Consider the following 26,819-nt stretch of genomic DNA (forward strand, 5'->3'; position numbering starts at 1 on the left):
TATTTTTTGAAAGTTATTTTCTTGAATTATTATTCGATATAAGTGAAATTAATTATTTACAATATTGTGTAAAATAGTAAATTATTATTAATATCAATATTATGTTATAATTATTTTTCTACTTTTTATATATATTTTTTTAATTTGTTACATAATGTATTTATTTTAACTATTTAAAATCTAGTTATGTTAAATATTTTGTTATTTAAATACTTAAATAATATGTAAGGTATTTAAATTTTAAAATATTAATTATTTATTGAATTTAATTTTTTCATAAAATCATAATTTATTTTATGATTACATAATTTCATTATTAAAATTTTAATATATTAAATTATTATTACTTTAAATATTATGTTATAATTATTTTTATACTTTAAAGAAGTTTTTTAAATTTATTACATAATTTCGTTATTTTAACTCTTTAAAATCTCGTTATGATAAATATTTAGTTATTTAAATATTTAATTATTCTATTAAATATTAAAGTTTTTTTGTTATTCAATTTTTATTTATTTAAAGCTTCTACATATTATTAAATATTTTAAAAACTTTTAAATTGATAATCCAAAAAAACATAATTTAAATTGTTAGTACATAATTTCGTGATATATTTTATAAAAATATAAAAGTTTTTTTTGTGTTTCTAATAAATATTTTAAAGTTATTTTATAATTTTGTTATAATATTTAAATAATTCTTAAATATTTTAATCCAAACTTTCTTTAGATAGATATAGATAAAAAGTATGGGAGAGGATAAATAGGAATCAAAGATAACTTAGGAGAGAAACTCTCTACTAAATTAAAGATAATTTTGGAGAAATTATGAGAGATAGTTTAGGAGTAATTTTAGGAGAATAGATTATTTAGATTATTGGGAAACTGATTTTCATTAGTTGTTGAAAAGATGACATGGAATTAAAAAAAATTCAAAAAAGGAAAAAATAGATAAATAGATTTTCTCAGAGGAGAGACTTTTAATATATAGATTATTATTATTGTTGTATGTAGCCATTCGAACTCGACTCGTGAGCCTCATGAGACGAGATTTATTAGGCTCGAGTTTGACTCGATTAATAAACGAGCTTGAGCTCGAGCTCGGTTCGAAGAAGCTTCTTTCAAAATAAAATACAATAGACAATGTCTTCGGTTTTGATATTTTAAAAAGTTGTAAGCGGCACATGTCATCATGGCCATTAAGGATTGGGACCTATTAAACATATTCTGAAAGTTCAAGTACTATATGGACACATTTTAAATTTTGGGTACCGACTTGAAAAAACCGTTAAAATTCAGGGTACTAATCAAGAATTTTCCAAAAAATAAAATACAGATGTGTAATTTGGCCGGATTAAAATTACAAAAGGGTAAACCTGGATCATCATTATGCCAGCCTCGATCCCGTGAGGCTCAAATTACATGCAGTCTCAACTCTCAAGCGACAACGCCGACAAGACAAGCCGCAAGGCCCGTAACGGCATTTAACCAGCTGAGTGAACTTTGGGTAATTTCGTAAATAAAAAAGAAAACGAAGGGCATTTGTATGAGATTGGCCATTCATTTAATAGGGGCCGAAAATCACTGTATTGCAGCAGGGGAACCTTTCTTGGCATCTCTCCTCGCTTTTGATCTGAATTGGGTCGGTGCACGCTCTCTCCCTAAACGCTGGTATCCATCGTCCTGAAGAAAGAAGTTACAAGAGTAAAGGAAGAGAGGAAATAAGGTCGGAGGGACGCAGAGAAGGAGAATGTCGAAGAAGAAAGCTTTCAGCGGATCTACAATGACGCTGAAAGACTTTCACGGCGGTTCCATACCTTCTGATCTTCCTTTACCTTCTGCGCCTGGAGTGTAAGCTACCACCAATTGCTTATTGATCCATTTCTTTTATTTTGTTTGTGTTTCTTTGTATATCAATACAACTTCCTTTTTGATTGAATTTTCTACAGATTTAGTTCAGAAGAATAGTTTTCATTTTTTTTTTCTTCCTGGGTTTCTATCCTTAAACATCTGTTATTTAGTCAGATAATCGGAAGTTCAGATATTCGAGTTAGAATTTCTTTTTATTTCAGCTCAATGCCACCTTAGGCTGGATCTATGAATTGAAACCCTAGTTTTCTGAACTTTCCTATATCTATGCAGCACTGTAAGGCCTTCCGATCGCCCTGGTTTTGACCGTCACATCCCAACAGCTTGGGGAAACCCTATAGGACGATCCGATCATCGTTCCAGGCCAGGATCTTCTGGGGCAACCCGTAACTTTGACGAGAAAGCTTCGTTCCTTTCCCACCCTGCACACATCGGCCGGAATTTCGATGAAGATGAACGCAAGCCGTTAGATTGTCTGTCTGTTCCGCGTCGGACCGTCAGTGATGAAAGCCTACGCCCACCAAGTCGTCCCGAACAGAAGCCAGATTCACTGTCTTCGGTAAAGTTTTCTGGATCTGGGAAGCAAGTGTCGAGCCCTGTATCTTACACGGCAAGTACTGCTGCAAGTTCCTTTCCATCGAGGTTCACTGGAGCGTCACCTGTGGGTGGTAATCCACAACCATCGAATGCTTCTAATGGCTCTACTGTTTCCAGCTCTTCTCCAAATGCGTGGGGGATGAGGAAGGAGGTGGTAGGCGTCAGTGAACCTGTTCCTTCATCTGCCTGGTCTGGTCCGAGTGCTGTCTCAAAGTTTGCCCAAGCCACTGCGCTTGAGAAGGTTTCATCAGGTAGATGGCAGTCTAAGCATCCGGTCCATCATCAACCCGATGTTGAAGTAATAAGATTACCTGAAACTGAGGGTGATTTTTGCCCAAAGGATGGCTATGCATACAATGTTGTTGATCCAGCGAGTGAGAGGGGTGACCATAATGTGACACAGGGAAGATATACTGAAAAGGGCTGGACTGCTGCAGACGGGATACGGAGTGGTGGGAAGGAGGCGGTAGATTATGAAAGGGCAAGGTCTCCGATTTATCCAGAAGCAAAGGAGAGGAATTTGTCATTCTATTCTGATGGGGTTCGTCCAGCTTCTACTGAAGGAAGATTTGTTGGATCTCAATTACCACCACCAGTTCCTTCAGAAGTATCTGAGAGGCCTAAGTTGAAACTTCTTCCAAGATCTAAGCCATTGGAGAATTCAGAACCACATCTTGTGGATTATAAGCAGGTATTTCCTTAACCACTGGGTGTTACTTTCTGCTTTATAGAGTCTGTGGATGGTTTGATTTTGACAAGTATTTAATGTCTGTTTTAATTCAGGGGCACCATCAGTCCACCAACTCTGGTCATTTAGAGACTCTCGACGAACCATGTGCAAATGCAAATTCTTCAAAACCAGGGTTAACTGGTGCTGAGGGGTCAAATCGCCCAGCTGAACGACCCAAATTGAATCTAAAGCCCCGCTCACAACCTCTTGAACAATCTGAAGGAAATGTTGAAAGAGAAAGGTTGGTAAGCTCGTCATGAATCTTTTTGTTAATGTTGATTAGGCTGCTCATGGAACACTATTACACTGCATGCTGAATGACATACCATTTGCTGACAACTTGAATGTGTTTAACTGTTAGAAAGACATGGAATGATGTACTGTTGGATAAAATGAACTTTGTAAGACTTTTGGTATGTTGGTAAATTTGGCGATGTTACCTATCCCTGAATTTACTTGTTGAATGCTCGATGAAGATCGTTCACTTATGTTTATTGTGTTGATATCCATGCTTCCTTGATGTGAATATTCATCCATGTCTTCTTGGAGTCATGGTTTAAAAATTAAAAGGGTTATGGACTCAGACATGAGAAGGTGAGGTTGAGGAAACGCATTGTTTGCTCTGTAAGACTTAAGTCATCACAACATCACCTTGTCAGCCATATCCTCAATGCTTAAGATGCCAGATGCAGCTAAGGCATATGCCTTGTAATCCTGCAGCACTTGGTTTGTGTTAAAGCTTTATTTTATCTTTTTCTTTTTCTTGTTACTAAGCCATTAGCCATGACACGGTAGACCTCTAATATCTTAACCAAGTCAAAGAAAAAAACAGATGAACAAGAGATAATGAAGTTCTAGTTCACTCTTTTATTCTCTTTTTATTTTATTTTTTATGATTGGAGAAATTTGTAATTTGTAGGGATTTCTTAGTCATTTTGTGCTTCTTTGTTTGTTAATATATATTATATAAGTTGTTTTTTCCTCAAAAAATACGCTGTTCTATTCGCTTCAATTTAGTTACTTATTCTCTTTGGAATGTTGATTTGAAGTCATCTTACTATCCTACTAGTCTACCAAAAAAATGTTGCCTTTTGCTTGTGTTCTGGACTTCTAGTATTTATATTTTCTAGATTGATTATCAATCAAACATTCTGTTGTAACTGTTATTTTATTTTATTTTTGATTTGATTAAATATTAAAAGGTGTTAAGAAATGGTTTTAATCTTTAATCATAGTGAGCTCATGGAAGTTGATGCTGTGGGAAGGTGGTTGTAGGGTTGAGTTCTGGTATTTTAGAAATTTACTTTTCTTAATGAAAAAGCAAGCAAAATCTATTATAGGAACTTTTAGACTGATTATTTCAGGCAGTTCCTGTGCTTGCTTTTTATAGCAATTGTGGTTTACTATTTTTTAGTAATTTCTGGTTTCTTTAGAATTAGATTAAGTTAGTGGTTCTTGCTTGCTTTAACGAGTTTGTGTGAGATTAGAAGTTCTTGGGTGTCAAATTTATAAATATAGTATAAAGCTTCACTTAAGAAATGGAATGAATATGGGTTTGATTTGGAGTTGTTATGCCATTTGAAGTACATTATCCTCTCTCTCTCTCTCTCACACGCAGCACAAGCACCTTGGGCTTCAACCTACTATAGCTTGTAACATAATCTACTTTAAATTGCACATTCCACCACTAAAGGTTGCAGCCCGAAACTAGTTCTATCCCCTATATAAACACCTTCAAAACATTACCTTTTCTTCATCCTTAGCCCACCGATCTATTCCTTAAACATACTATAACCATCCTAATCTCAGAAATTTACTAGTTTATTTTCCTTCATAATCTACAAATTTCATTGCTTCTCCTTAGCCCACCAATGTCTTCCTTAAACATACTATAACCATCCTAAATTAATTATCAGGAATTTAGTAGTTTATTTTCCTTCATAATCTACATATTTCATTGCTTTTCCTCCATTTAGCCTATTATAGATCTTACTCGTAAGACTTTTTCCTCTGTCCTACATAAATAATATAAATAGAAATTTTAGGCTGTGTTTTGTTTGACAAAAAATAAGAGAGAAACAGAGAATTGAGGGAAAGTTCTTAAGGAATTTCACAGGTTTCCTTATGAAATAAGAACTTTCCTTCACCTTTCTGTCTCTCTTTTATTTTCTATCAGACCAAACATGGCTTTAGTGTTTACAAAAATTGGGAAGTCCTATATGTAAAAACATTAGTAGTTTATTAGCCTCAAAAATTATATTAGCAGTTTATTTTTATTATGATTTATTAATTTAATTTTTTTAAACTTTTCCTAGGCTTATGTTTTAGCCCCAAAAAGTCCCATGTCTGACCTTTGCCTTACTGTTCAGATACATAAATTATATGGGAATATGAAAGTGTTCTTTGATTGAGTTCGATCTTTATAGTGTCCTTGTTATGCTTTATACTATTACATATTCTCTTAAAACGGGTTAGAAATTTTTGGTTTTAATAGTATGAGCTTTCTATCAAAACTTTTTTGTTTCTGGTGGTGACAATTTTCTTGGGTACAGATGAAAGAAAGCTAGATTTCAACATTATATATATATATATATATATATATATATATATATATAAATTATATGGGAATATGAAAATGTTCTTTGATTGGAGTTCGATCTTTATAGTGTCCTTGTTATGCTTTATACTATTACATATTCTCTTAAAACGGGTTAGAGATTTTTGGTTTTAATAGTATGAGCTTTCTATCAAAACTTTTTTTGTTTCTGGTGGTGACAATTTTCTTGGGTACAGATGAAAGAAAGCTAGATTTCAACATTATATATATATATTTTCTAATCCACTGTAGTTGAAGTAGATGGGCCATGGGTGCAAATGTATGCAAGAAGATTTCTGTAATCCATCTAAATGTGCTTCATCAACAATAAGTTCAGTTTAGATTCAGATCAGGAAAACTGAATCTTCTGATGAGTGACTAATTATTTACTTAACTATTGAATTGTTTTTTAGCAAGAGGAAACATATTGCCCTCCCACCCTTCCTTCTCTCCCCTATTCTCTTTTATGGTACTAAAAAGAAACCCTTGAATGGGTGGAAATATATGCTGGAAAATTTCTGTAATCCATCTAAATGTGTTTTATTTGCAAAATGTTCAGTTTAGACTCGGACAAGGAAACTGAATCTTCTGAACTATTGAAGAAACTTCTCCTTTTCCTACTATTCCCTTCCCTTTTCTTTTAGGGTGCAGAAAAAAATCCTCCAATTTGCACTAATTTGCAGTGCGACCTTTTGCTGATTTAGCAACTCGTGAATATGCTAAAAAAGATTTGACCTAGTTCTCTAAATCTAATTGTTAGCAAATATTTCCCATGGGTTTCAAGCAAAGAAAGTTGTCTGATGAGACACCACTTGCTTGTTTCCAAATATTTATGAAGAATCACTTTAACATGTTATTAAGTGAAAGTATGCATTGATATCATTAGGGGACCTGCCATGAATTGTGACATTGTACATGGCTTGTCCAGTACTTGGATTTTCTTTTCATTATAACTTCTAATGATACAAAAATCAGTAGTTCAAACTTCAAAGACTTTTTCCTTGTAACTGATCTAACCTTTTGATTAATGAATTAAATTTTCAATTATAAAAAAATAAAACTTCAAAGACTTATTGCCCCTTCCCTTGCAAGTGAGCAAAAGATTTTGCTGTTCTTTGTATCTATCTAAAGGAGAAGTTCATTATGGTAGCATACGATCTTGCTTCCATTATAAAAATGCTGTGTCTGCTAAGGGCTTAGGTTGCCTTTTCTTATCCATCTTATAGATACTTGAGAATCTCCTTCTGTTATTAGGTTGCAGTAGTTTAAGTGGTCTAGTCAAAGTCCCTGTGGCAAGGGTAGGACTTCAGTTCGAATGGAATTGCCAATGTGTTTTGGCCCTGAATGTGCACCAGTTGGATCCCTCATTGATGATACTCATGTGCTCCATCCACACCTCAGTATCTTGTTTTACAAAAGGCTGCAACCATGAAAATTAACTTGTTCAGTGTGGAAGGAATCCATTCTTGTAGTGCTGGATTATTGTGGATGATGAGGCTGCCTAATGTCAGCCCCAAGGATGTCATCAGTGCTGAAGATCTTGATTGATACTTTCAGGATTTGCATTCCACCACATTCAAATTGCCCAAAGTATAGAAGTTCTTACATATCTCAATGGGATCTTTCCCTTCTTGTTGCAGGGAGAAGTTTTTCCCCTAAAACAAGGAACTTCAATTCAATATATCTGAGTCCTACAGCCAAGCTTCGACCAAAAGCAAGAGCTTGTGGTCATTTAGCCACATGATCAATTGTTAGCTCAAGCTTCATTATGTAGCTTATGCAAAGAGCTGCCCCAACTCTTTGTGTTTTCACTTTAAGACTTCACCTTAAATATGGCATTCCATTTTTCTTTTCCTCTTATGCCTTTCTCATCTTTTCTTAATTACAAAACTACCCAAATTCTGACAAGCATTGTTCAACTTCCTTGAAACTGTTATTCTATATCTGTTTTTGTTAAAAATCACCTAGCCTTCAGTACTCCCAAATGGGCTCTAAGTTATTATTAATGATGATTAATTGGTGTGGAAGTAAAAAAAGTTTGTATGAGTTGATCTTGTTATTATGATTTTTCCCGGTTAGTGTATTAGAACATTTTTGAATTAAGCCTTGCACTAATTCTTATGTGCACCTATAGGCTGGGGATTCCCATACTTGCCAATCTCTAATTGTATTTGACTCAGACTTATATATGCAAAGTTTAAAATGTTGGAAATGCTGGATGGAAGTATTGTAAAAATTATAGACATAGTGGAAACATTGTGAAATATGTGAAAAATATACTATGATATTTTATGAAGTGATAAAAAAGCAGAAATATACCCCCTTCAGTAACTTATTTGTTAATAATATAGTATACTATGTGTTAATATATGTGGTATATGTTTTTAATTTTTATTTTGCATATTACATTTTTTTGATAGGAAATGGTAACTTCTATTGATGAAGTTAAATAAAGAGTACAAATATCACCCCACCCACAGGATGGTTGGAGAAGCCAAAAACAGAAAATGCCTTACAAAAAAGCCCACAACAAAGCCTCTCTATTATCTCCTTGCTTAGCTAAAGCATCGGCCATTCCATTTGCTGACCTTCTTACCCATTTAAATTTCACCCCAAGCTCCCTTTTTAAGCTTACAATCTCTCTTAGAGGCTGTCTAAGTGACCACACTCCCAAGTTTCTAGATTGCATCCATCCACCCTATTACTAGCTTGAAGTCTCCTTCCACTTCTAAGTTCTCATTCCCCATTGCTTTGCCAATCTCAGGCCTTGACTTCTGCCCTTGAGGGATCTCCTGCCCCAATCTGGCCCGAGTGTAGGGCTAAAACTCTTCCTTCCTTGTTTCTGAAAACACCCCAACTCTCGATAGACCTGGATTACCTAATGAGCTTCCATCAAAATTTAATTTCACCCTGAACTGAGGCTGTGGGGACCAACTCTCTTGAACTTAAGGGGAAGAGGGAGAGGATACAACAATAGAATTCCAACTTCTAATTAAAACAATTGAGTAGAAGTCCTTGAAAAGCTTTCAGCCAATGTAGAATCTTGATGGTAATGCCCTCAACAAGTGCTTCCTTAGATTTTTCTTGCCCTTGGAAAATCCTATTATTTCTCTCTTCCCAAATTGACCAAAGGAAGGCTTCTCTTGTTATTTTCCACATTACCCTACCTCTTTTCTTTGGTTGTTGGAAGAAGCTAGAGTCAAAAAGGTTCAACACACAATTCATCAAAAAAAAAGGTTTAACACACATGAGGGGGGATTTCACCTGCAACCAAAAAGAGAGGAAAACCAATCCCACAAGAAGCAAAAGGACATGAAATCAAAAGATGAGTCACCGTCTCACCACTTCTTAAGCAAAGGCAATAGACATGTGGTGAAGGCACCAATTTAGTATGAATTTTGCATATTACATTTTCCTAATTCTATTTTTTAATTTTTCTTATTTTCTTGAAATTTAAATTAAAGACAGTAAAATTATTATTTTAATGATTTATATGTTACTATAGATATACTATGTGTCATGTATGTATATATTTTTATTCTAATAAGTAATTAGTCTACTTCTTAATCTTTGTTTTTGTTTAATTGTACCTTAAATGTCAAATTTAAATTTAAAACAATAAACTAACTAATGACTATTTAAGTACCTTATTTGTTAATAATATAATATACTGTGTTAGAATTTGTGGTATAATCCATGTTTCTCATATAATATTTTCCTAACCCTATTTCTTTTTTTCTTATTAATCATTTGTTGAATATGAAATTTAAATTAAAGATGGTAATTAACAATGATTATTTTAATCAATTATTTGTTACTCATATAAATATAAGTATATAAGATATGATATATGTTATTTTATTTAACCATTCTTTTCATTTGTTTTTATGTTAAATATGTTAGATTTGAATAATAAATTAGCTTAGTACTATTTTACTATCTTATTTATTTTTTTGTACTTGTATCTATTACTTAATGAGGTTTATTGTTCACTATGATTCTAAATGACTGGCTTGTTTTATGAATTTTTGCAAAACACTTTCCAACTTGATGTATTGTAGTGGGCTTTTATATTAAAAGTGAATATTGTTTATTAAATATTCCACTTGAGTGGTTCTTTTGTGGGGGTCTACAAAATATCTATAGACCTTCATTTATCTTATATTGTTTGTAAAGGTTTCATTTTAATGGTTTCTTGGTCTGGTTTTGAACTTTTGATTTTTATTTAGGACTCTTTTTTGGGGATTAAGTTAGGAGGGTCTACAAGATTTTCATAGACTGTCTACTATTGCATGACTTTTGCAAGTTACAACAGGGGTTTCACCGTTCATTATGCCATTCGGTGAGCAAGGTTGTATTGACATGACACGCTGATATGCCTTTTTTAAGGCTAATCACCAAACTTTTTATTTTATATGTTAATCCATGCTTAAACCTATTCTTCAGCCCTATTTTCAAAAAAATAAAAATTAAAAGAAAAAAATAAAAAGCGCGTAGTACAGTGTTCCATTACACCCATTATGCTGTATCGTAGTGTATCGATACTTCAAACCTTGCCAATGAGTAATGTCCTGATTCCTGAGATTGAGTGTAGGAATGGGAGAGCTGAAATGGAGCTTTAGTTGGGAACGCCAAATTTAAAAAGCGCGTGGTACAAAGTTCCATTACACCCATTATGCTGTATCATGGTGTATCGATACTTCAAACATTGCCAATGAGTAATGTCCTGATTCCTGAGATTGAGTGTAGGAATGGGAGAGCTGAAATGAAGCTTTAGTTGGGAACGCCAAATTTAAGTGTTGAGCTGGAAGAATTGAGCTCTACAGAAGCTTCCATTTCTTCGCAACCTCCTCCTTGTCTCCTCTTCTTATTCTTAATTCTTTTTTTTTTTTCCATTTTCTCTGTTGTAATGATAGATTTATGGTAGGAATACATCCTTACCAGATAACACAAGCTTTGTTGTATTTTCTACTATTCCCTACCAGATTTATGGTAGGGAATGCCAAATTTAAGTGTTGAGCAGGAAGAACTAAGCTCTACAGAAGCTTCCATTTCTTCACAACCTCCTCCTTGTCTCCTTTTCTTATTCTTATTCTTTTTTTTTCCATTTTCTCTGTTGTAGTGATAGATTTATGGTAGGAATACATCCTTACCAGATAACACAAGCTTTGTTGTATTTTCTACTTCTTCCAAGATGCAGTCACTAAACTACTTCCATGAGCTCCTTAGCTCCACTCATTCTATCAGTGTCTTGTTTGGCATCTTGCCCTGAAGTTCTAGTGTTCAATAACTCCAAAAACTCCACATATCTAGCACAACTCTTCAACTTATGGGTTTAAGGTATGTAAATCCCCTTTCCCATTTTACTTTATCTCCACTTGATCAATTATTTTTTGGCTTTTATTCCTTTCTTTTCTTTTGAATATTTGATATTTGGTGTTCTATTCTCATATACATATCACCCAACCTGTCTGTCTTGAAGGGATAGGAAATCCATCACGTGGACGCCCAAAGATTGCAGAATAAGGGGGCAAATTTCAAAAAAATTTCTCTCCTTTCAACTAGGAATCGAATTCCCTATTTAGAAAATCATATTTTCAAGGATTATTCTTGAACCATAAACTGAACCAGATCTGAACCAAAAGGAGTAGGGAGAGATAATACCTGATACAGAGAAGTAGTATCTCCCAATGGAGGTGTTCACGCCCAAGGAAAGATCCAAAATCTACTCCCACTAAAGATGGCGCAGTGCAGGGTGGAGCAGAATCAACAGTGTTCTTCCAAAAAAACTTGATCATTTTCAAGAATCACCTGGACGGCTTGTGAATACAACTCCCACCAATTTTTTCTCCAAAAGATTGGAATCAAGATCCAATCTTGATTTCTCTCAAGAACTGGAGATCGAACTGTCGTAGGCGGCGGCTGCAGGAAGGAGGTGACGAGAGTATTTACAGGGTGCATATTCTCTCTTCTGTGATTTCAGCTCTGAAGACAAGACTATCTGTTGCTTGCTCGTGATGTGTCTAAAGGCTGCCCCGCCCCCTCTTCCTTTTATAGACTTAAAGGGATCAACTACTAATCCCATTAGGAGTTGCTAACCCAAATCATATATGGATTAGAAGTCCCTTTAAGATGCAGATTAGATCAGCCATCTCCTAATCTAATTAGGAAGTTTCAAGATCTAAATCTTATTTAGATCTTGGACTCTCTAAGTAGATAGGGTGTGGACCCAATTCTATCAGTTGATCCATCTCAGAATTCGCCCCTTAAGGGACCCAAACATTGATCTACACATCAACCACATGGGTTCAGCCCAGCCTTTGTTACAAGGCCTGGCCGAATACATTGTTATGGACAGTGCACCCCCTGAAACCCATCAGATGGGCTCTATGGGCCTAACACTTACCCTAAGTGGTCCTTGGGCCAAGCCACCTTGTAACACCAGGGATTGTGGGCAGATGCAAGATTAGCCCATCAGGTATTATTTTCAATGGTCTTACATTTAACCTCTCAACTCATAATGATCATACACTGCTCGACAAGAGAGGACCTCTCATTTGGCTGCAAGGAACAGTGTTGCACTCTCTCTTGTATGGATCCCGGGAATTAAAACCTTTTGCAAATCATTTCGAAACCATAATTTATATACTTTTATATCTCATATAAAATATATTTTGCAAAACAAATCTTAACGATTGAAATCGGCTGCCGGCAGTCTTGGTTTCCATCAGTGAGAGTGCATCCCTGATCATTACCTTTGTCCGACAAAGGGGCTGGTCCTGTCACTATGATCGCCCCACTCAGATGAATTCTCAGACTGTCCCAACATACCCAGGTTTTGACCCCCGCTAAGGATCTCACTGATTGGTACATCAAAGACAACCCAATCCGACACCTAGTGCAGTATCATAATCGAGTCTAGGGGTCAGGTGTAACTTTCCAGTTTTGCCCATCAATCTCCAAGGTCCAGGGCAATACTGGAAATCTGGTCCAGTTCAAAGATTCAATTAATCATACACTGTATGTGCCTAGGGTCTCATCCCGGTAGCTGAGACAAGCCACCCCAACCGACTTGGTGGCACTACAGTGTCAGCTTTGTTAGGATAGGTCTCCCTAGACCGACCCACTGGCTGTGAACATTCTAAACTAACACGAGTTTCATTAAGTGTCCAGTTTAAGGGTATTACACAGAAACATACCAAAGGAACGTGAATCAAATATGCACTTTTATTCATTTACAATAAATTCATAAAGTACATCATCTTGATTGAAGCTAAGGGCATACAAAACTGTCTAACATGTCTCTCTTCCAACGTGAAATTTTCTGTCTGTATTTTTAGTAACATTGACATTTTAGATGAATTACTGTGTTGAGCAATAAATGTTTTGTGTATATCAACCAAATTGGTTGACATTGACCGGAATTTTTTGACACATCGACATTTGTACTTTTAAGATTCATCTTAATGTTTTTGTTACTGGCGAAATATGTTAAGCCAACATTTCTGATATTTATCAACTTTTTAAACCATTGTTTTAGGATTATTAAATGGTAAAAATTAGCATTTGACCTTCAAAATAAGAATTTCCTCATTAATGACTATTAAATGGTAATAATAGAAGTAAATCTTGAATATAGAAACAAGAATTTACAGCCTCTTCATATTACATTTTCACTGGTTCGTACATGATCAAAAAGAAAAGAAAATAATTCTATTTGGTACAACTGTATAAGGAAGATGTAAGAATGGTTATTATTCTCTTAAGAATGGTTAACTGAACCACCCTGAACAAAGCTCGGGAAGCTCAGCTGAATATGAACTATGCTCATTTAGTTATTGTGATATGTTTGATGTAATTGATACATCAGATATATTTGATAATTTCTGCATTAAATCAGAGTTAAAATCAAATATGTAGAAAACATTCCAGTATAAAATTTGGATAAAAAAAGGAAAATTAAAGGCAACATAATTTATCAAAAAAGAAAATCTAAGCCAACATATAAAGCAGATGTGCACCGCCAACTCTTACAATACCAACTAAAGAAGATGAACATTAGGCACCTACCATAGTCCTCTAAGTCAAATTTGAAGAGCCACACTTGGGAACTCAAACAATCACTGGTCAGCCTAAGAACATGCCTCAGATTCATCCTCAAGTAGCCAAGTCAATGTTTACATGGAAGCACGAGGCAAGGCACTGGGACCTTTAGATGCATAAAGCACAAAGCCTCAAGTACTTTTTAAGAGAAATATGAAACTAATGTGAGATTATAGAAACATGCATGATAGTATGCTGTTTTGATCAGATCATGCATGATAGGTATATTATTATCCAATAGAAGCATTAATGAATAAATGATAATGCAAACAGTGGAGTTAAGTCTAAATGATTCTACAAACATAATGCTATATTATCATTAGCAAATAGAAACATATGAATGAATAAATGATAATACAAAGGAATTAAAGAATATTATGATCCTTAGATAGAGGTGTAATCATGACCCACTTTTGTGGGCTGCCTACACTGTAGTGGGCCTTATTGTGCTGGCATGCGGGCCTCGGCAGACTGTGCCTTCATGTCATGACTACTCAAAAGGGAAGCTTGGCACAACTACCGGACGTGCTCCTTTTTGATTTGCATCATCTGCTGAATCATCAATTGAAATGTCACGTCCTCCTTGATCTTGGAATCTGTCATTTGCATCTAGCCAATCCTTCAAACATATGCATATCTCCAAACTTTCATCATTAATATAGCTTCTCTTGTCCTTCAATACCCTGGTACCTGCACTAAAACAATTGTGGCCCGTTATCCAAGCCATGCCATGCTTGGGTTGTGGTCTGTGCTGGCATGCCCCAGTTGTTCATGTTGTTTTATGTTGGCCCGTGGGCCTCAAAACCCAAGCCCGACATGGCACGGTGGTGTGAGACGGGCTTGGCACCACCTGTGTTGTGCAGGGCTGAGCTGGCTTGTGGGCGGCCTGACCCACTTTACAGATCCATCTTTAGAGAAAGTTATCAAGGGAAGCTGTTATTGTTAAATATTAGAACATTTCGGTCAATGTTGACTAAATTGGTTGATATACACTATATATATATATTGTTCATTACAATATCTGGTCTCAAAGGTTGATGGTACTCAATATATAGACAGAATATTTCATGTGGTAAAAGAGAGGAAGGCAAATTTGTTTCATGATACATGTGAGAATAGAATAGCAAGCATTAAACAATCAAAAGAAAAACAAGGCATGAAAGAAAAAAAGCAACCCTCAATTGGAGAGATTAGATTGGGGGGGGGGAGGTTTGTATTATATACCACCTACACGTTGAGGAGCTGTGCCAGATTTGTGAAGCACTAGAACCTTAGGGCAAGATGTTGAGACACCAACAGATTGAGTGGAGCCGAGGAGCTCTTGGCGAGGCTTGCAACTTCATCTTGGCAGCAGTAGACAACACATGTTCATCTTATTTGATAAGGATGTATCCTTGCTATGAATCGGTTCCTGCAAAATAGAAGATGAAAAAAATGAAACAAAGAGGAGATTAGGATCGCCTTATCCCTTCCACTACTGCCATAACTTCAGCCTTCAAAGAGTCACTGATATGCGATGGAGGAGGACAAAAACTTTGTGGAGGCAAAGAACTTTCTGTTGGAAGAACTAAGAATCGGAGGGCAGATTAGTTTGAAAATCAGAGAAGCCAAGATAGCTACGGTGATGTTGGTAGGATTGAATGTGGTAGAGTGGCTCACTGATTTTATAGTTGCAGCGAGTACAAAAGGGAAGGATAGGTGTTGGAAAGAATTCCAAGCAGAGATGGGAAGGAGATACGTGGTGGAGTGCAGGAAAAATAAAAAAGGATTCTTCATAACTCTCTCAGAGCATTTTAACAGTACCAGGAAGCAAATGGTCTGCTTCCCAGAAGGAAGAACTTAGGGGTGGACTGAAATAGCCAAGGCATTGAGAGAGTTTATGTCTAGAATGAAAGCGAAGAAGGAAAAAGTTTTGGAAAAGAAGATAAGAGAGGACCTCTCGAGGACAGAAGTGGACCTGGAGTCCCCCAACCAATTGGCCCCTACTGTGATGCAAGATGGAAATAGAGCGGCAATCTTGTTATCGGCCGATAAAAGAAAGTGGTCCAGTAAGCTGGTTGTTGAAGTTGATAAACCAGGGAGAAGCTGGGAGGAGGTAGCTATATTGGTGACAAAACAGTTGAGGATGAAAACCACATTTGTATTAACGCCTTTTGATGGGTGCAAAGCTCTGCTTGATCCTCTAGATAACAACCCAGAAGTTGAGGTTGTATGTCTGCAAGACAAGATGGGCTCGGTGAATATTTTCAGGTGGTCTCCTTCATCAAACTCGAAGGAATTCCCAGTAATGGATGGGGTAAAAGTGCGTGTGGTTGGTCTACCCTTCCATCTTTGGAAGGATGAAGTAGCAAAAGCCATCGCAGCACTGTGTGGAGCAAGGCTGGCTGGTGTCTTTTGGGGAGACCTCAGGTCTGTAGCCCTTCTATTGAATGGGGGGTCAAGCCTGAGGAGATTCCTAGGAAAGTGAACCTGAGAGTTGAAGGAGCTTTCATGGCGGTCTGGTTGACTTCCTCCATTGAAGCTGAAATGTGGAGTGATGCTCGAAGGGAGGAAGATGGTAAGACTGAAGAAGAAACCTTACATGGCAGCAAGGGGTTGGCAATCCTGCAAAGAAGAGAGATTTACACAGAAAAGGCCAAGCAAGGTTTTGGAAATTCAAAAGCCTTGCTGAAGATGGGAAGTCTCAAGCGTGTTCTACAAGGCACTAGCTGGGCCTCTGACAGATCATTTGCACAAGCTGTCACAGATGGCATTAAAACCAATTCCTTAAACACACATGGTTGTTTGGGAAAAGGTGATAAGGGGGCTGCAAGTTTTCTTGAATTAAAGTCAAAAGACAAGCATAGTTTTCAAGGCACCAAGGCGAGGCTAGGCGACTGGGGGGTGCCTAGTTGCCTAGTCGCCTAGGCGATGGAATTTTTAGGTAAAAAAGCATAGATCCTAGGATAGTTCTCTAGGTACCATAACCATATTTCTTTAATAATTATTCATGATTTTCATAAGAAAAGTATAAATTTCATATTTAAGTATAGAAATTCAACATATTCATGAGAAGAAAAGGAAGAAGGAAAATAAAATTCAAAAAATATAGGGCTGAACCCTTATTTTTGTTATAGGAAAAGAAAATAAAAAGTGTTGGTAGTAGTAGTAGTAGAAGAAGAAGAAGAAGTAGAGGAAGAATATATGGAAGGGGAAAATGTGCTGATTAGATAAAATTTTTAGTTCTTCCTTACTTATTGGTTTGGGTTTTTAAGTCTTTGAGGGTTCAATACAGCCTTTAACAATGTTTTTGTTGATTAAACCCAAATAAATAATAAATTAATAAAAAGAAATTAGTATATAAACACACAAAATGATTATTTTATTTTAATAATGTCTATTTTATATTATAATATAAAAAAAGAATGAATAAAAAGTTTTTTATAGTAGGAAGTAGAAAACTGTTAGGCGATTAGGCGAGGCGAGCCTCAAAGGTCGCCTTGACAAGTATGAAAACAAGTGGGAAGCTAAATTGTTGGGCCGTTTAAAGTTATTTAGGACCCAACCCAATCCAGGCCAGGTAATAGTGAGTGGGCCTTCTCAAATTGGTGGGCCCGGGCCAATTTATAGAAGAAACGACAGAACTAGTGGGCCGAACTCTATGGGCTTATCTAAGCAGGGGCAAAGGGCTTCTTAAAAGGTCACTTGACCAGGCAGGCAGCGTCGATAGAACCTCTTTACAGTGGGTCGTGTTAGAGAGAGCTTCCAGGAATTCGTCGAAAAACAGCAAGCCGAGCCGTCTCAGTTGAAGTGAAGCAGAGGACAATTCCAACATTTCTGATTCAGACGATACGGTCAGTTTAGGGAGCATTGACCTGAACAGTTCGAGAGATGTGTTTGATGAAGATAGCTTGGGTACGAAGTTGCTGTTTCAAGAGAACAAGCAAGATGATGACCCACAAACAGGTGAAGGAGTTGACGAGAACTTCTTGGTTTGGCTGGCAAAGGATGTGGTACAAGTGCGACCTGCATTTGCAAGGGAGATCAACCCAATAGTATAGGAAAAACAGGATATCAGGTCGGTAGAGAAGAATTCCAACACTTCGAATTGTAATGGGACACTAGAAGAAGGACATCGTGGGAAGAAGAGTTCAGCTGTTAAAGGGGAGAGGGTATTGAATCCAATTGTAGAGACTCTAAGGCAAGCTCAATCAAAGGGAATCGATTTAGGCCTTTCTCTTGGTGCGAGTCCCCCTCCATTATTTGCTGGTCCTTCGGTTCCCAACAACAAAGGTATGGTTGTCCATTCGGTTTTGGTTACTGATGTGCCTTCTGTGCTTGAAATAGATATTCCTGCATCCCAAGCAGAAGTTCCAGTTAGGGGTAAAAGAAGAGGGAATAAGAACTTTGACAGTGAGCTAAGAGAGGGAGAAGGGACACCTAGAGAGAGATAGGAGGTGGAATTGGAGAGAATTTGGGAAATGATTTGCGCTTTGTTGGAGGAGTATAAGGAGAAGAGGAATTAGATCAAAGGGAGAGAGCAACAACTTATTAAGAAGAGGAATATTACAGAAACTCCAATTGGGGGGGAGAGGTGGCTAAAGATAATGCTTTATGTAGGAAGAATGAGGGGAATAATAAAAGGAAAAAGAAGAAAAGATCAGAAGTGGAAAGGTTGATTTCAGATATTGAGGGTGGTACTGGATTTGGTGGGAGAGGGGAAAGAAGGAAGATTTTGCCGTAAGGTGGACTCTCTTGGGAAGGGTGTCTGAAAGGAGTGCTCAATGAAGATTATTAGTTGGAATGTGAGAGGATTGGGAAGTGAAAGAAAGAGAAGGGCAATTAAGGACTTGCTAAGAAGAGAGAAACCGGACATAGTGTTGATATAAGAAACCAAATAGGCAGAATTGGATAGAAGATGGGTTAGAAATGTGTGGAGATGAAGAGGAGTGGGAAGAATCGGTGGAGTTAATTGGGAGATATTCAGTGTCTTTAAAGGTGAGGAATGTGGGGGATGGCTTTACTTGGGTTCTAATCAATGTCTATGGGCCCAACACTTATAGAGAGAGGAATGAGATGTGGGAAGAATTGTATGGCATTCGAGGTTTATGGGAGGGCCCTTGGTGTCTTGGGGGGGATTTCAATGTAATTAGGTTTTGTAATGAATCAAGCAATCCCCAAAGAACAGTCACAACCAGTATGAAAAAATTTAATGAATTCATTAATATTTGTGGGTTAAAGGAGCTACCCCTCTCACAAGCCAATTTTACCTGGTCCAATTTCCAAGAAAACCCTCTTTGTTTGAAATTAGATAGATGTCTCTTTAATGAAGAGTGGGAGAACCATTGGAGGAACCTGATGGCTAGAGCCTTACCCAGAGTCACTTCTGATCACTGCCCTATCCAGTTAAGTCCTAAAAGTTTAGCCTTTGGTACACGACCGTTCAGATTTGAGAATATGTGGTTGACTCACCCGGATTTTGTGCATTTGATTTGGGATTGGTGGAGGGAAGAGGTAAGAGGGGTGAAGTGGAAGGGAGTGAGATTCCACAAGAAGCTAATAAGTTTGAGATCCAAGATCAAGGATTGGAACAAGGAACACTTTGGAAGGATAGAGGAGCAAAAAAGTAACTTGGTGTCTAGGATTGAGGAATTAGATTCCAAAGAAGGCCAAAGGACAATGAGTGAACAAGAAAGGATCTTGAGAAGAAACATTAAGAAGGATTTGGAAGAGGTTCTTTTGAGAGAGGAAATTTCCTGGAGGCAAAAGTCAAGACAATGGGTCAAGGAAGGGGATGGAAATACAAAATTTTTCCATGCGTTGGCTAATGGGAGGAGAAGGAAAAATTTTGTGGCTAAGTTAGAGGTAAATGGGGAGGAAGTCACAAATCAAGATGAGATAGCAAGATTGTTTGTGGATCACTTCAAATCAATCTATAGAAAACCTTTGATTAAAAGGCCAACATTGGAGAATTTGGAGTGGACTAGGTTATCTGAAGAACAAGTGTTTTTGGTTAGAGAGGGATTTCAGTGAAGTAGAGATCCAATAGGCGATATTTTCAATGGATAGATCCAAAGCACTTGGCCCAGATGGCTTCACAATGGCTTTTTATCAGGACTATTGGGATGTGGTAAAAGAAGATCTTATCGGGGTGTTTCAAGAGTTTGCAGATACGAAAAGGGTAAGCCCCGGAGTTAATGCCACCTTCTTAGCCCTAATCCCAAAAAGATAGATGCGAAGAGCCCTAAGGAGTACAAGCCGATTAGTCTGGTTACAAGCATCTATAAAATTCTAGCCAAAGTGTTGTCCTTAAGAATTCGAGTAGTACTACCCTCCATTAGTCAAGCACAAGGTGCTTTCGTGTAGGGAAGGCAAATAACAGATCAGATCCTAATAGCAAATGAGTATGTGGAGGACATGAGAAAGTCGGGGAATCATGGTTTTGTATGTAAGTTAGACTTGGAGAAGGCTTATGATCTTGTGGATTGGAGCTTTTTATTAGAGGTCCTTGGGTGCTGTGGTTTTGGAGATAGATGGTGCAACTGGGTAAAGGGTTGTATTGGCTTCTGTCATTACTCAGTTTTGGTGAATGGGGTGGTCAAATATTTTTTCCCTACCTGTAAAGGCGTTAGACAAGGTGACTCTCTCTCCCCATTTATTTTTACCTTAGTTGTAGATGTTTTCAATAGATTAATCTCTAAGGCAGATAGGGAAGAGGAAGTGAGTGGCTAGAAGATAGGAAGGAATAACATTAGGATAACCCACCTATAGTTTGTTGATGATATCATAATTTTTTTGTGAAGGGGGTGACAGGCAAAAAGTGAGGAATTTTAGAGCATTGATACAACACTTTGAGGAGGTATCAAATTTGAGAATAAACACGGAGGAGGGTTGTGTGGTAGGTGTGAATATGAATGAGGGGATCATCCAGATTGTGGTAGGTTGTTCCGTCATTACTTGGCCTCTACAGTACTTAGGTCTCCCTTTAGGGGCTAATCCAAAAGATAGTAGTTTCTGGACCCTAGTGTTGGAAAAGTTTGAGAAAAGATTAACTTCTTGGAAAAAGAACTACATCTCTATAGGGGGTAGAGTGACTTTATTGAGAGCTACTCTAGCAAATCTACCGGTCTATTTTCTCTCCGTTTTCAGGATTCCTAATAGGGAAGCTAAAAAGTTGGAGAGATTAATGAGAAATTTCCTTTGGGAGCTAGTGGAGGAAAAGAAAGACCACCTAATTAACTGGGAAATAGTTTCTAGGAGTAAAGAGGAAGGTGGCTTGGGACTAGGAAGGCTAACTCTCAAGAATAAAGCTCTCTTAGGAAAGTGGTTGTGGAGATGGCCTAGAGAAAGGGAGAGGTTGTGGCATGAAGTGATAGCTAGTATACATGGTAGACTGGAAAATGGTTGGGATGCGGGTGTATCACGTCAAGCTATGTTGGCTTCCCCATGGAAAGCAATCCAGAGTATCCTCTCTCAGTTTCTCAACTTTGTTTGGTATGATGTTAATTCTGGTACCTCTGTTTTATTTTGGGAAGACACTTGGGTGGGTAATGTTGCCCTAAAGGACCAAATTCCATCTCTTTATTCCATTTCCCTTTACAAGGAAAAGGTTATCTCTCTTTTTCTCCCATCACCTTTTTCACCCCTCCTTAAGTTGGGACTTTGGATTTCGGAGAGGCTTGAGGGATGGTGAACTTAACAGTGTTTCAGATTTGTTGTCCCTTCTTGGCTATGTCTTCTTGGACCCCCGTAGTTTGGATGTGAGGTTATGGTTCCCTCACCCAAAAGGTTACTTTACCTATGCTTCCATTTTCAAATCCCTTTGTTCTTCCCAGGGACAGTGGGGTTTTCCAATCTCCTTTTTCACTCCCTCCTTAAGTTGGGACTTTGGATTTCGGAGAGGCTTGAGTGATGGTGAACTTAACAGTGTTTCAGATTTGTTGGTCCCTTCTTGGCTATGTCTTCTTGGACCCCCGTAGTTTGGATGTGAGGTTATGGTTCCCTCACCCAAAAGGTTTCTTTACCTATGCTTCCATTTTCAAATCCCTTTGTTCTTCCCAGGGACAGTGGGGTTTTCCAACCAAGGAGATTTGGTCTAGACTGGTTCCACCTAAAGTTATTATTTTCTGCTGGGAGGTGTTTTATAGAAAGATTAATACCCTGGACTGTTTGCAGAGGAAAAGGCCTTCTTTGTGTTTGACCCCTAATTGGTGTGTACTTTGCAGGTCTAGTGGTGAGGACTGCTCTCACTTACTTGTATCTTGTTCCTTTTCTAGTGCTATTTGGAGTTGGATTTTCATTTTCAAATCCCTTTGTTCTTCCCAGGGACAGTGGGGTTTTCCAACCAAGGAGATTTGGTCTAGACTGGCTCCACCTAAAGTTATTATTTTCTGCTGGGAGGTGTTTTATAGAAAGATTAATACCCTGGACTGTTTGCAGAGGAAAAGGCCTTCTTTGTGTTTGACCCCTAATTGGTGTGTACTTTGCAGGTCTAGTGGTGAGGACTGCTCTCACTTACTTGTATCTTGTTCCTTTTCTAGTGCTATTTGGAGTTGGATTTTCATTTTCAAATCCCTTTGTTCTTCCCAGGGACAGTGGGGTTTTCCAACCAAGGAGATTTGGTCTAGACTGGTTCCACCTAAGGTTATTATTTTCTTCTGGGAGGTGTTTTATAGAAAGATTAATACCCTGGACTGTTTGCAGAGGAAAAGGCCTTCTTTGTGTTTGACCCCTAATTGGTGTGTACTTTGCAGGTCTAGTGGTGAGGACTGCTCTCACTTACTTGTATCTTGTTCCTTTTCTAGTGCTATTTGGAGTTGGATTTTCTCTTTGTTTGGGTGCAGGTGGAATCTGCCCATAGATTTAAGTCAGCTATTCGATCCTTCATTTTTTGTGTGGCCTACAAAAAAAGGAAAAATAATGTGGAGATGTATTAGAGCAGCCGCCTTGTGGACAATACGGGAAGAAAGGAATGCAAGGGTATTTAAGGAGGAAGAAAGAAGCACTCAAGCTGTTGAGGACTGTATATTAACTAGGGCCATTCATTGGTTGAGAACTATGGACCTATTTTATACGTTCTCCTTTGATGATTTTTGGAGAAACTGGATGGCGGTGGCTAACAGCCATACAAGGACGGACAGGAATTCTGTTGTGTGGATGCCTCCACCTGAAGGATGGGTAAAGCTGAATTTTGATGGAAGCAGCCAAGGAAACCCAGGCCCTTCCGGGATAGGAGGGGTGCTGAGAGATGATGAAAGCAAAATATTAGCATTATTTTCAGGCCCCGTGGGAATAGGAGACTCCAATAGAGCTGAGTTTTTAGCGGGAGTACAAGGTATTCAGATTGCAGAACAGTTAGGAGTCCAGCACTTGTTAGTTGAAGGGGACTCTGAGATTGTTGTGGGATGGCTGACAGAACCAACTTCAGCTATGTGGCGACATGGAGATATGCTAAGGAAAGTCAACTGGATCACAAACGACATGGCTGTTACCTTTCATTGGGTGGGAAGATCAGCAAATGCCTTAGCGGATGGGTTAGCTAAGCAAGGGGCCTCAAGGGAACATTTATTTTGGGCTGCTTTGTAATTTTAGTTCTGGTTAATTCTGGTCAGTTCTGCTTTAGTTTGATGTAATATTTATTAGAAGAGGTAACAACTGGTGCCTCCTCTTGGGTCTACTGTATTGCCTCATATTTCTGTTTTAATAAATTATCTTCATTCATCAAAAAAAAAAAAAAAGAGAGGAGGAGATTAGGATGGGGAGGAGGTTGTGAAGAAATGGAGGCTTTTTTAGAGCTCAGTTGCTGCTTCTTGTTTAGTACTTAGTTTGGTGCTCCCAAACTCCTCGTTGCCTCTTCCTTTCTTGCTCTCAATCTTAGGTCATTACTCGTCAAATGGCATAATCAACGGTAAAATCCTTGTACTTACAAGGGCCATGCTATAGTATATGAAGGTCTATGAAAATCTTGTAAAACCTTGTAACATAAACCATAAACCAATCTTAAGCATGAAGTAAAATTTCGAAAGCAGGCCTAGAATTAAGATGGAATCTTTATAAACAATATTGGATACATGGAGGCCTACAGAAATTTTGTAGACCCTTGCAAAAGTACCACTGAAATAAAATCATCATCATTGAACAGCATTCACTTTCAATATGGAGGCCCACTACAATATATCAAAGTTTGCAAAGGTTTTGCAAAAACTCATAAAGCGAGACACTCAATTTGAATCTTAGTGAACAATAAATACACGTACGCAAAAATAAATTAGATACTAAAATAGCAACTAGTTTTTTCACGTACGCAAAAATAAATAAGATACTAAAATAGCAACTAGTTTTTTATTTAAATCTAATATATTTAACATATAAATAATGACAAGAATGATCAGACAACATATATTATATTTATATACTTATATTTATATTAGTAACAAATAAATGATTAAAACAAACATGGTTATTTACCATCTTTAATTTAAATTTCATGTTCAACATTGGAGAATAAGAAAAATAAATAGGATTAGGAAAATGCCATATGTAAAATTAGACTTTAAATATATACACTACAAATATTAATACATAGTATACTATATTATAAACAAATAAGTTACTAAAGGGGTGTAATTGTGCTTCTTTTATCACTAGATAAATTTCGTTGTATATTTTCACATTTTTCACATTGTTTTCACAATGCAATTTTTGTAGTATTTCCATTTGACATTTTGATTGACACCAACATTTCCTAATCCTCTTTGTCAGCCTGGCTCCAAGGGATATCATCTTAGATCAAACTATTTCTTATGTAGGCACTTAGTTATGGTCAAGACAATTAGGTACACTAATGGTCTTAGGTGGACAGGTTTCCTATGATTATGCTGGTTTGGGCACTGGGAGATGTACAATGGCTTAGATGTTTGGTCTAAATGGAATTTTAAAACATGGTCTTTTTTTAGATATTTTGTTTGTGTGAATATAGATTTTGGAAACTTCTGGTATTTCTGAAGTGTGCTAGTACCAATAACTGTGGTAGAATATCTTTATCTGCGGTATCTTCTGGCTCTTATTACTTGATAGTTGGAAATCATGACATGATAAAAGAAAGAAGAACAAATGAGGACATTCTTTGGATGCACCCAAGCTAGATTGCGTGTGACATCTTTATGAACTTGTTCTCTGTCTAATAATATGGAGTATTTGACTTATGAATGATGTACGATAGGTGTAACAGGTAAGGTTGGGATTTAACTTAATATAAAGTTGTAAGATTTAGCATTCTTATTTCTTCCTAACTCCAAATTGTTAGATAAAGACCATTACTCCAAGGGGTGGATTTGGCTCCAAAAATGGTAGATCACATTAAGTCATTTGATTTAGGGTGCTCTGGGCCTCTGGCTTCTTTTCAGGTGGGAAAAGAAAGATGCCTTAAAGTCACAAGTGTTGGAATTTCTCAGAACTCTAAAATATAGTATATACTAATAAAAAGGATGTAACAGTATATTATTTATTCATTTGATTTAGATTTCTTTGTATTCATATGGCATTCAAAACTCATCAGATTGGTTACAGGTCCTTTATCTGATTATGTTATTCTTTTACTCTGCAACTATGAGCTAACTCTTTTCGCCTTGTTGATGCAGGCAGATGTTATTTGGTGGTGCACGCCCTCGAGAGCTGGTAGGTGGTTTCCTCAAGTTTTTGTATAGAGTGGTTGTCTGGTTAATTTACTTGGAGAGTTCATAAAAGTTTCCCATGGTATAATTGCTTCTATGGTAAATATAGCGTTTTTGCTAATCTCTTGTTGCTGTGGTAGTTGTGAGGAATTCTCAGTTTTAGCTGATAGCTTAATAAACAAACAAGGCAGGCTTCATTATTTACCAGTCTAGAACTAGAGCGCATCTTGCTTCTATTTTTTGTGTTTAAGAACAAACAAGGCAGGCTTCTTTATTTACTAGTCTAGAACTAGAGTGCTTCTTGCTTTTCTATTTTTGGTGTTTTTGCCTAAACATTGTCTTACGATGTTAGCTTGATGTTCTGCATATTCTCAGGTTTTGAAGGAGCGGGGTATTGATGATGTTTCCATCAACAACCTTGACATAAATCAACAGTCCAACAGGTACAGGCCTTCTTCAATTGTCCATTGGTAGGATTGCTTGAATTCACGACCCTGGATATTATTAGAATACAATTTTTTATAGGCATACATTAACTATAACGCATTTTTATGCACAGGATTAAACATGAATTCCCCAAGACTGAAACAAAGTCTGAGCCTGTGGGTCCACTTGCCCGATATGGTGAGAGGGCAGATAATTTTGGTTCTGATCAAAGGATCACAAGGGATCCTGAGAGAGTAGAAATGCATATGAGTTCATGGCGGAATGAGAATAAGAGGAATGGTAGGGAGACTGATAAGCAGCAACAAGAACGACGTCCTGAGCCTGAGACCTGGCGTAAGCCTGCTGAGCAGGCAAAAGCATCTCCTGATGCTCCTGGTCTGCGTTATGGGAAAGCAGCAACAGCCTTAGAACTTGCTCAAGCATTCTCAAGGTCAATATCTGATCCAAAGGCAGCTGATCGCTTCTCTGGCCAGAGAGGTCTGCCTGGCCGGAACCAGGTGCCTTTTTCGCGTCTGACAGATACCCGTGAGTTTTATTCGGGTCCAACACCAAGGCGTCAAATCAATGGTTACTAACAAGGCATCTGAGAAATGGGTCCATTGGTTTTGCTTAAAGGCAAAAAAAAAAAAATCCATCATTGATGGTTACTATCAAGTCTAACTTTATGGCACTGGGCATTTAGAAAGTTTTAGTAGGGGATATTGGTCTGGCCCTTCAGCAAGGAAAAGAAGGTTTCGAATTCAACTTTTCAATTTTACAGATTATTGTTATAGAAAATTTATTTCACTATGCTACTTTGGGTAAGATTCCGGTTTCTGATGCTA

At 37.3% G+C, this 26,819-nt stretch overlaps 1 protein-coding gene and 1 long non-coding RNA gene across 2 annotated transcripts; both read left to right on the top strand.

The window, feature by feature from the left end:
* Nucleotides 1-1,555: 1,555 nt before the first annotated feature.
* On the top strand, nt 1,556-26,819 carry LOC148875586 (eukaryotic translation initiation factor-like protein). Its single transcript, XM_088964902.1, has 6 exons — nt 1,556-1,853; nt 2,145-3,159; nt 3,252-3,439; nt 25,516-25,552; nt 25,924-25,991; nt 26,108-26,819. Exons 1-6 carry the CDS (start codon nt 1,753-1,755, stop codon nt 26,568-26,570), a joined length of 1,872 nt encoding a protein of 623 aa, XP_088821028.1. The 5' UTR covers nt 1,556-1,752; the 3' UTR covers nt 26,571-26,819.
* On the top strand, nt 9,692-23,660 carry LOC148875587 (uncharacterized). Its single transcript, XR_016105095.1, has 2 exons — nt 9,692-22,109; nt 22,202-23,660. It is a non-coding gene; the product is annotated as an uncharacterized LOC148875587 (long non-coding RNA).

Source organism: Nelumbo lutea, chromosome 1, assembly GCF_056320005.1.
Source record: "Nelumbo lutea isolate HS-2025 chromosome 1, American lotus-T2T, whole genome shotgun sequence".
Taxonomy (NCBI): Eukaryota; Viridiplantae; Streptophyta; class Magnoliopsida; order Proteales; family Nelumbonaceae; genus Nelumbo; species Nelumbo lutea.

Bases quoted from the DNA above. Each gene is read 5' to 3' on its own strand.
- LOC148875586 (XM_088964902.1), top strand. From the start codon at position 1,753: ATGTCGAAGAAGAAAGCTTTCAGCGGATCTACAATGACGCTGAAAGAC. The intron at 3,160-3,251 runs GTATTTCCTTAA...GTTTTAATTCAG, and splicing joins ATCTTGTGGATTATAAGCAG to GGGCACCATCAGTCCACCAA. The intron at 25,992-26,107 runs GTACAGGCCTTC...TTTTATGCACAG, and splicing joins ATAAATCAACAGTCCAACAG to GATTAAACATGAATTCCCCA.